General features: G+C 44.0%; 2 protein-coding genes across 2 annotated transcripts; one reads left to right on the top strand and one right to left on the bottom strand.

Moving 5' to 3' along the window:
* Positions 1-167: 167 nt before the first annotated feature.
* LOC136457163 (uncharacterized) lies at positions 168-4323 on the top strand. The gene is made up of 11 exons (XM_066457208.1): positions 168-449; positions 547-594; positions 1139-1189; positions 1279-1398; positions 2018-2163; positions 2288-2435; positions 2538-2621; positions 3139-3254; positions 3345-3403; positions 3473-3563; positions 3665-4323. Exons 1-11 carry the CDS (start codon positions 347-349, stop codon positions 3890-3892), a joined length of 1194 nt encoding a protein of 397 aa, XP_066313305.1. The 5' UTR covers positions 168-346; the 3' UTR covers positions 3893-4323.
* A 4482-nt stretch (positions 4324-8805) lies between these two features.
* On the bottom strand, positions 8806-9469 carry LOC136457175 (uncharacterized). Its single transcript, XM_066457220.1, has one exon. It carries the CDS (start codon positions 9310-9312, stop codon positions 9028-9030), a length of 285 nt encoding a protein of 94 aa, XP_066313317.1. The 5' UTR covers positions 9313-9469; the 3' UTR covers positions 8806-9027.
* Positions 9470-10810: the final 1341 nt, after the last annotated feature.

Genomic DNA, 10810 nt, shown 5'->3' with positions numbered 1-10810 from the left:
GTCTATGCTGGCCCAACCCAAATAAAATGTAGGTCAGGCTCGGGTCGGGTCGGGTCGTGGGCTCGTGGCACCAGCTGCTCAGGACGAGCGAGCGAAAGCGCGAAAAATACCCCCTGCCGCTGACCACCCCCAGGCCCAGTCCCCCACCGGACAGGTGCACGCCGGTCGCCCCGCCGCCACCTGCAACTCTGCAAGCCTATCGGATATCCGCCGGTGACCCAGCGCTTGGTCCCTCGACCCTCATCAGTCGCCCGCATCCACCAGCCCAGACTGACTAGAAGGCCCTCCCTGTCTCGTTGTTTCTGCTTTGCACACGCACTTGTCCGATCCCCAAACAGCGGCGGCGATGAGTATCTCAGGCGAGCTTCCCCGCGAAGGATCTGACGGTGAGGAGGAGGTCTTCATCAACGAGGAGGACATCATCCACGAGATAACCATCGACGATGAAGGTTGATCAGCAGTGCTAGTCTCCCTTCTGCTTACTTACCTGCTTGCTTGCTCCATCGCTGCAGCTGCTGCTTATTCGTGCTTGCCTTACCTTGTCAGATCTCCCCGACCGCGACGAAGAAGATGACGACGTTGGCGACGGGATGGGTACGTAGGGGTGGATTTTGTTTGGTTTATCTGTTTTTTTTTTCGTTTATTCGCCAGCTCGGCTAGCCTCTCAGATAGTTCTTGAGGAGATTGAGATAGTTTTTGTTCTGACATAGTTAGTGTGGAGCGATTTTCATATTCTAGTGCTATGTAATGTTCGTGTATGTATCACTTATTCACTTGACGCCTGCATCCTAAGCTTGGCTGTTCAAGGTCTCCAAGGATGCATCAGAATGAGATACAATCAGACAGTGCAACTGGCTGTTCTCTGTATCTGTCTCGTTAAATAGCGCAGTTAGCTCCATTTGTGTTACATACTTTTGTTAATTTCTTGGTACTAGTTTTTTTTTTTCTCGAAAACGAATTTCTTGATACCAGTTCCATTTGCATTCTGAAGAATGTTGGCTCTTGTCCTTCTGAAATTTTCGTTTAGAAACCTGCACTCGATGATGTGCTCAGTTGCTCATTTTTCCTGATGTACATTCTAATTAAGTCATCCGGCGATGCTTTGTTATGCAATCTAATGGCTACTTTCGTTTTCCAGTTGACTCAGAAGACGTCGATGATTCTACATACACATTTCAAGGCCACAAAGGCAAGTTGTTACACAAGAAAAATGAACGCCTTTCTTTGATAACCACGCTAATACTCCTTTTATTGTTCCTTCCATTTTTCTGGGTACAGACGAAGTCTTCACTGTTGCGTGCAGTCCTACAGATGCATCACTTGTGGCTTCTGGAGGCAAAGATGATAGGGGATTTCTGTGGAGGATTGGATCACAAGAGGGTGCCTTGGAGCTGACTGGTATAGTTTTCTTTGTTATTTTTTTTATTTGTTGGATGGCAATTATTATCGAAATATCTCTGTACTAGCTCTGAGATCTTCGTGCCTTTTGTTTTATATATATGTGAAGTACACCCACTCTTGATTTGTTTGAATTCATGTATGATAATATTTTTTGTTCTCTTCATTAATTATTGTTTATCCTGAACATTACATGAAATGAACTTTGTTCTTGTCCATGTAAATAGTGGTGGTACATGTATCATGTATGGTTTTCTGTATTTGGTACTGTGCTCAAATTTCATGACATCCACATCTTCTCCATGGATGTAATTCACTATCTAATTTCTACGCTTTTCCTGCAGTTTTGCATCTACTGTTAGTCTGTTCTCACGTACTCCATCCGTTCCAAACTATAAGACGTTTTGGCTTTTCTTGGTACATTGCTTTTTCTATGCATCTAGACATAATGTATATCTAAATGCATAGCAAAGACTATGTATCTAAAAAAGTCAAAACGTATTATAAGTTGGAACGGAGGGAGTAGTATTTTTCCATGTTGTTGATGCATGCTCATTATTTTTCCACATTGTTGACTTGCAAGCTCAGGAAACTTACAGAATAGCCGTTCTTGATACAGGACATAAGGATACTGTCGGCGCAGTGGCTTTCAGTTCAGATGGGAATTTGTTGGCTTGTGGAAGTTTTGACGGGCAAATAAATGTGTGGAATACAGCTACACGAACTCTCAAGGGAACCCTTGAGGGTTCTGGGTCAGGTTTTGAGGTGAGATATTCTGATCTCATTCAATTGAACTTATTCCCATTGTGAAACCCTTCCTTTCCATCACAAAATACATCACTATTCGATGAATAGTCTCATAGTGTGACTTACATGTTTGATTTTGTAGTGGCTTAAATGGCATCCTCGGGGACATTTGATAATCGCAGGATCAGAGGATTGTAATTTATGGATGTGGAATGCTGACCATAATGCCATTCTAAATACCTTTGCTGGACATAGTAACACAGTGACATGTGGTGATTTTACTCCAGATGGTACCATCACGGTTCCTTGATTTCTATGCATCTGCCTATTTATAAAGTTGTGGTTTGGTCACCTATGTAGGTGTACCTATGAATGCTCTGTTCCTTGTGAAGGTAAACTTATATGTACTGGATCGGATGATGCATCTTTGAGGATATGGGACCCAAGAAGTGCACAAAGCAGACATGTTGTTCGAGGTAAATTGCCATGTATTCCCTCCTTTCCAAATTAGTCCACTTTGGCTTTATCCCAAGTCAAACTTTTTTCAACTTTGATCAAGTTTATAGAAAAATGCATCAACATCTAGAACATCACATGAGTTTCATTAAATTCTCCATGAAATGTGTTTTTGTAGATCATTTATTTGAACTTGTAGACTTGTATTCCCTCCATTTGAAATTATGAGACATTTTTGGCTTTTCTAGATAACTTTTGCTATGCATTTAGATATACATTATGTCTAGATACATAGTAATCAATGTATCTAGAAAAGCGAAAATGTCTTATAATTTGGAACGGAGTGAATAGATGTTAATATATATTTTTTTTCTAAAAAACATAATCAAAGTTAGAGAAGTTTGATTTAGGACAAATTTCATGTGAAAGTATAATTTGGAACAGAGTGAATATGTTGTAATGACCACATAGTTTCAGATGTGCTCAATCAAGCGGACACATGAATTTTGTTTGGTATTTCTGTTTCCCTTATTGTAGGCCATGGCTATCATTCTGATGGCTTGACATGCTTATCAATGACTTTGGATTCACAAACGGTTGTTAGTGGCTCCAAGGACAGTTCTGTGCACATTGTGAATGTAAACTCGGGCCAGGTAGGTGTAGCTTATAGTTCGAGCTGGTCTTTGTTTTTTTTCTCCCTCCACCATTTCTCCCTTTTTGATCAATGCTTGGTGTTTTTTCAGGTCGTTGGCTCATTAATAGGCCACACCAATTCCATTGAGTGCGTTGGTATCTCACCAAGGTAGTGTCTCAAATTAGTTGGCAAATGGCAACACAATTTTGTTACAGAATGTGACTTTCTTGTCTGCAGCTATGGCTGGGTAGCCACAGGGAGCATGGATCCAAAGCTGATCATCTGGGACCTCACGCACCAATCCAGCCGATGCACCTGCGAACATGATGTGGGTCGATTGCTTCTTGTTCCCTCTATGCGCACTTGCGGTTTGCTCGTTCAATCATTCATTCATCCATCCATTCTTCTGCATGCATAATATTGATGCAGGAGGGCGTGTCATCACTGGCATGGCTAGGCTCGTCAAGGTACGTTGCGTCAGGATGCATTGACGGTAAGGTGCGCATCTGGGACAGCCTCTCTGGGGACTGCGCGAGGGTGTTGAGTGGGCATGCAGATGTAGTACAGTCGCTGGCCATCACTGCCGACGGCAACACCATGGTCTCCGCCTCATCAGATGGCTCCGCCCGTGTGTTTGACATCTCCATGTTCAAGTGAAGGAAACTGCATGGGACGGAGTAGATGGTTGCTGTGTATGCTAGGGCTTGTTTGTGCTGCATGAATGATGATGATGGCTTGTCATGGTGATATGCCACTGTACTCATGGCCTCAACTCAAGGTGTCAAATGCTTGCAGTGGTCCTTATAAATTCATAATATCTGTTTGCTGATGTCCTGGTTGTGTGGCTTACTGTGGGGCAGATGGTACTGCTGTGTACTTCCAGGTGAACTTCCTAGTTGATATACATCATGGACATCATTTCTTGTGGTTCTGAGTTGCAGTGCTCTAAACAACTACTCAACTTGCTGTAGCTTAATTCGAGATTCTGGGATAAGGAACCTGGGTGTAACCGTGTTCCTTATTTCCTCTCTGGATTATTATCAGAGGAAGGAGAAAATTATTAAGATTGGCAGCAGGCTGGAATTAAACGTCTCCATTACCAAATGTTCCTGTGGTGACAAAAAACAAAAAGTGTTCAAAACCAAGCCAAAATCTAGTTCAGGCACTCGCTACAAGCGATGTCACTGGGCTGCTGACATGTCAGCTCAACTCCCCCACAGGAAACAGTGACGCTGTAAGTCTAGAACTTTGTGATGATCAAGATGATGGACGCAGCGAAGGCGATCAACGAGGTCGTTTGTGGGCTTGTGGCTAGGATTTGCAGTCCGGATCTGTCGGAGCCGCGCGCCGCCAGATTTAGTGGACAAGCCCAGTAGTGGCCCATAGGTGCAGATAAACCTCCCTGAAAATGAAATTTAGCTATTAGCAACCCATCTCGGTCCTATATGCACCCTCTTGATCTAATTTGCTGCACCCCCAAAGGCCAAAGCCTAGACAACAACACAATTGAAATTTGGCAGCCCATAACTTAAGCCCGTAAGGAAACAGCCACCGGCCCACCGTAAACTCCGGCCGCCTGAACTTCCATGTACATTTTTTTAAACGATAATGATCCACGGAGTCCCGACACGGCTCCACAGGAGCAGCCCCATATCTCTCAGAAAAAAACAATAATGATCCAACACGGTCGTCCGTCCATGACTCTAGAAAAAAAAAAACAAATCTCCACTCCATCATATGCTTATCCGCCCGCCCCGAAGCAGTGTGGCCGCTCAGACCTTCCGCCCTTCCTCCACAGCGTGCTCGTCGTGCTGCCGCGCCGTGCCATTCCCCCATCGCCGGTCGCGCTGCGTGCTGCTCGCTCCCTCGTCGTCCGTCCGTCGCCATCGCCGTCGGGCACGCCGCTGACCCCGCGGCTGCTGGGGCACACGTGCCATGGCGCCTCAGGTCTTCCCCGACCGAGTCAAGGGCACCCACGAGCGTGGCCGGTTCTGGTGGTGCTCGCGCGCCGCCGCTCGCCACCGGATCCCAACCTGATGACTGGAATCGACCGGCCCCGGCCTTCTCCTCTCCTATGTTGCAAATGTATGTTTCAAGTGTTTCAGAGGTATGTTACAATTGTTACATATGGATGTTGCAAAAGTAGATCGAGATGTTGCATATTTTTGCAAGTGTTTTCGTGGTATGTTGCAAGCATTTTAGGGAAAAAAATGTTTCATCTGTTTTCAGACACTTGTTGCAACAAATGTTTTATCTGGATGTTGCATATGTTTCACACACATCTTGCAAGTGTTTTATCTGGATGTTGCATATGTTTCACACACATGTTGCAAGTGTTTTATCTGGATGTTGCACATGTTTCCCACATATGTTGCAACATTATGTTTCAAATGTTTCATCTGTGTCTGACGTATGTTGCATCCAAGTGCTTCGTTCATGTTGCAAGTAGTGTTTCAGGGGGGCACAGTGAGTGATGGGCACACAACTCGGGTGCTGGGGATGGGGGCGCAGTGAGCTGGGTCCCACACACGCGGAGAGAGAGAGAGGGTGTCAGGGGGAAGGAACGAGGCACAACGGGGGCAGGGTGCGCGTGCGAGGTAGGGGCGGGCTGTGTGGCTGTCCATCCGGATGTGAGGAGCGGCGGGCGCAATGTCGAGGTCGGGGTGCACGTGCGAGTCGGAGCGAGGCGGACTGAGGGGCGCTGCGTGGGTATTCAGACGCGCGCGTCCGTCGGGATGTCCGGGCGCTAGCCACGCTGTTCTTTAAAAACCATATGGCGGACTTTATTCATTGAAGATGGTTATACATCATTTATCACAAAATCAAGAATAAAGTTAGGGAGCTCATCGTCACAAGTACAAATTTGTTTAGATTGCATAGCTCTCCTTGCCAACTCATGTGACGCCTGGTTTGCACCCCTGCTGCAGTGTTGAATTGATATATCCCGAATCCCTCTCCATATTGTGTTGCATTTATCATAAATGCAGCTGTTGACTACTCGGGCACCCGCTGAGAAAATTAGAGCTTTGCCCTTATACAGGCCATGTGGGTCATGAAGTTTTGTCCCAAAATTAAGATTTAAAGACTGTTATAGTATACTACTATATATCAAATTACAGTATTATTTCGAGTATCTTGGGCTTCTCTCACTTGGAAATTGTTTCTACAAGAGGAACATTCCACCACAATCCACATGCAAAAGCACTGTCAGGCTCTTTTTTGTGGAGAGATGTGCTTTCTCTTTTTGACAATTTTAGAATGATGGTTGCTTGTCAAGTTCAGGATGGTTCAACGATTCTCATGTGGAAAGATGTTTGGGACCTAGGATTGTTGGAATTTCGCTTCCCACAATTCTTCTCCTTTGTCAGAGACAAAAACATGTCTGTTACGAAGTTCCTAGCCTCCGACCTGTCCAGTACATTTATCCTACACCGTTGTCTCCGTTGCTTCTGCTCAGCTTCATAAACTCACTGCAGATTTGAATGGCTTGCCTCTAGTTCCTGGGCATTTAGATTCTTGGAAATATATTTGGGTAAATGATATCTTCACCTCCAAGAAGGCCTACAACACCTTGATTGGTACACAACCAGCCTCGCCCATCTTCAAATGGATGTGGAAATCATGTTGTCTCCCTAAACATAAAATTTAATTTTCTTATGGTTGTTGCTCAAGGACAGGCTGGTGCAAACATTTCCGAGACCATGTTCCATCTCTTCTTTACCTGCAGTTTCACCAATTGGTGGTGGCGCTTTGCGCATATTGACTAGGACATCTCGCTGCAGCCTTATGATGGGCATGTTCGGCTGGTATTAAAGCTGGCTGATAAGCCGACTGAAGCCGTTGGGCGATAAGCGAACATGCCCAGTGTGGCAAGGCAGCGTTTTGGCTCCACAATTTTCAGAGAGGTCGTCATTGTGACTTGTTGGACTGTTTGGAATCACCATAATGCGATAATTATTATTTTTATATATAATGAAACTATCTCGTTGGCTGCTTGCAAGGTTTACTTCAAAGAGGAGCTCTCCCTGCTAGTTCACAGGGCGAAGCTGCGTGTGAAACTATTGTTGGAAACTTTCCTATCTATTTTTCATTGATATTTCTCCTTTTCTAAAACATTTAGGCATGCGGCCTTGTAACATGTACATAAACCCCCCTTTTTATATCTTATAAAATGAAAAATAGGTAGGGACCTCCCTTGCTAACTTTGGTCAAATCAGTTAATGATATCAAGCATATCCATTAAATATTATGTTGTAAAATAGAAAGAACCCAAAATCGAATCATTAAACTTGAGAAAATAAATGTTAAGCTGATGCTAGAATATCTATTTATTAAAGGCTTGATGCTACTTTTCCCATTAGAAGCGCACAAATCAATATGCGTTATAGTGGAGTCTTCAAACTGATCTGGGATAACGAGGTATTCCAATTGACTATGAGCAATAGGATCCGAGTAACGATTAAATGTGACTGACGATGCATTAGTCTGATCTTACTATGGTACAAAGTGTGGACATAAATTAATTTTAAAGTAAACATAAATATTGTTAGCCATTTGATCAAATGAGATAATGTTTGGAATGTGATCTTAGACCAACATATTAGTTCGGAACATAATGTTTAGTATCTAATTTGTTAAATAATCTTTTGTTGTGGTCGGTGGCAACCCTAAGTATACTAGGGTTCATCCCTAGGTCCACAGTGCATACAAATAAAGGGTTGACGCACCTAGACATCAACCACGTCAATTCTACCGACACAAACATGTCAAACCGATCTATTAGGCATAGGAGGGTTTTACCACTCTCTACTCCTTCCGTCCGCCATTGATCTAATTTGTGTTCTTTATTTATCAAACAGGAACAACAAACACCTAAACTGATCAAGATCAAAACCTGCATCATCTATTAATTATTTCAACCCTGCTGCATCAACAAAGTCACCAGCACATAAATGGCATCTACAACCGCTAGTTAGTCATCTCTATTTAGTTTTCCGCATTATGAATAATAAGCTAGTGATCATTTCAAGGCTAAGCTAAAAATCATGTTTATGTCTAAGTTAAAGGACGCCGTTAACGCACAACCAGTCGCGCGCACTAGGAACATGTGAACCAGCTCTGCGTCCTCGCGCCCTTCCTCCCCACCCCTGCCTTCCTCCACCGTCGCCCCGGAGAGTGGCTCTCTTGCCGCCGGCCGTGCCACCCATCGCCTGCCCTCGCCGCTCCGTCCCGCCCTCCCCTAACCACAGGGCAGCGCGCCGGCAGCGTCCTCATCCTCACCCTCACCCTCGCCCCAGCCCCACCACTTGCGGCCAGCGGCAAGAGCGCATGGGTGTGGTCACGTGGGAGAGGGAGAGGGTCGTGCGCCGTCCGGGCTCCGCGCGACGGTCGCGTATTACCTTTTCCCTAAGGCCCTGTTCGTTTCCCGAGAATGACCCCAGGAAGAATTTTTGGCCGGATTCGTTACTTAATTTATATAAGAATTTTCTTGGCCAGAATGATTCCTGGCGTGATATGCCTAACCGAACGAGGCCTAAGTTAAATCCAACACAGGTAATGAGGCTATCAGATCCAATTAATCACTCGTCTTTCTTTCTCAATCGAATCAATGAAAAAGTTTATTTTGATTTGCAACCTCAACTCCTCAAATTACACATATGTAGAGAGCAGTAGAATAAAAATACACACAGCTAGCTAAATGCTAGTGTTTAATTTAATTACTAGCTACTCACAAAACGCACAAATGACCATATATTGGTACTTACATGCTTGCCAGAAGTAGCTGACCCTAGCTAGTGCCTGTCGATCCTGGACATGCCGATCAAGGGGGACGCCCCCGTGGAGTAGTAGTACGTCGTAGTAGTAGTTGCAGTGCCGCCCGCGACCAACGGCGACGACGACGAAGACGACGGCGTCGTCGGCAGCCGGCGGCGGAAGACCAGGCCGGAGACCCGCACGGCCACGAAGACCGCCGTGCCGATCTCTACAGCCATGTCAACGACCTCTTGCAGCCTGCGGATGCTTCTTCTCATCATCACTCGAAGCAGGACCTGGACCACGAAGTCCATGGACGCCATGGCCGGCCGCCTATCTAGGTATCAAGCTAGCTCTCTTTGGTGCTCTTTCTTCTGCGTTGAAGTCGATCGAGCATGCGTAGAGTCGTCTCCAGGTGTGGAGAGGTAGCTAGCTCACGGCCGGCGTGTGTTTTGGACGGGCAGAGCAGCCGGCAGGTGGCTTGTTTTTGTCAAGTACCTTGCAAAATATTGATGGGCTTGAAAGCAACATGGATCTACCATCTCATCGTACATAGCACGTACGTACTATGCGCGCATTATTTAGTTTCGAACGAAGAAATTAAATTAACCAGCTTTGTAAAATGTGGTTTATTACTCTAGTCATTTTCAAAATCATTTAATTTATAAGGTTATTAATTAGTACGCCGCCATTTGTTGAACTATATATAGCTCGACATCTAGAGATGGGTGCATGAAATCACGATATATGTGTGGCTCCAAAAGGACTCTATAATTTGTTTTTTAAGAAATGATGGATAGATATATAGGCAGGAAAGCTACGCCTTTAATTATACTGATGATGAGGAAGAAAGGACCATGATATATTTAAATTTACTCAATATATAGAACATATTTGGTATAGCTTATAAGTTGTTTATTATGACTAAAATAAACCGAAACAGAGTTTCAAAAAAAAAAACGAAATAGGAACCAATCAGTGTGTGTTTTTTTTAGCTTTTTTCTAACCATGCTTCTTCTCGCATTCCATGTTTATACTAAAACATAGAAATTGAGTCAGAACAACATATTTCCACCATGTTTTTCTTATTCTTTTTTTTAGGAATACCATGTTTTTTCTTCAGTATAGCTTCTGACGGGAGCGTTTTTTCTAACTGCTCTACCGAACAGACCAAAGCAGGTCAATTACAACGGCTCTGCTAGGCTCTAGCAAGCTGGGCACTAGCCCAGTACTAAGCACATGGAAGACCGCGTAAATCAGATAGATCCAGGCATGCATCCAGGTCGCATTTTATGTCGTCATCGGTCATCTCGATGTTCACATAGTTAGCTGCTTGTGAAATGGAATGGACCATATGGCTGTTGTTCGCTTGGTCGTATTTAGCTTAGAACAGTAATTTTCTCTCACACCAAACCAGTAAATAGTATTTTCAGTCATAACTTATAAGCCAAACCAGTCCAAACAAACATAACAGTAATTAGGCACACATGTTGGCACAGAGTTGATTAATAATATAATAATAAACAATTGGGACCAACTCTGGTGAAGAATTAGAGGATGTGCTCATATTTTTCTAGATTTATTTTAGGATTTGCGGTGTATTTTTCAGTGATAGACGATAATATCTATTGACAAAGAGATGCACGTGGTGATTTCGTCGATTTTGCAATATATCGGTTCAGTCTTTATCATGTGCTCATCATAAGATAAGTGTGGGTACTTGTATGTGATTTTCTGCGTCGTCTATACTGCAATTAAAAGAACAAAAAAATTATGCATAATGGCATTCTCAATTATTTTAGATAAATTAATACCGTTTAA

The sequence above is a fragment of the Miscanthus floridulus genome, chromosome 6, assembly GCF_019320115.1.
Source record: "Miscanthus floridulus cultivar M001 chromosome 6, ASM1932011v1, whole genome shotgun sequence".
Lineage (NCBI taxonomy): Eukaryota > Viridiplantae > Streptophyta > Magnoliopsida > Poales > Poaceae > Miscanthus > Miscanthus floridulus.
The sequence above is the reverse complement of the archived record's forward strand: the minus strand, read 5'-3'. Positions and strand labels throughout refer to the sequence as shown.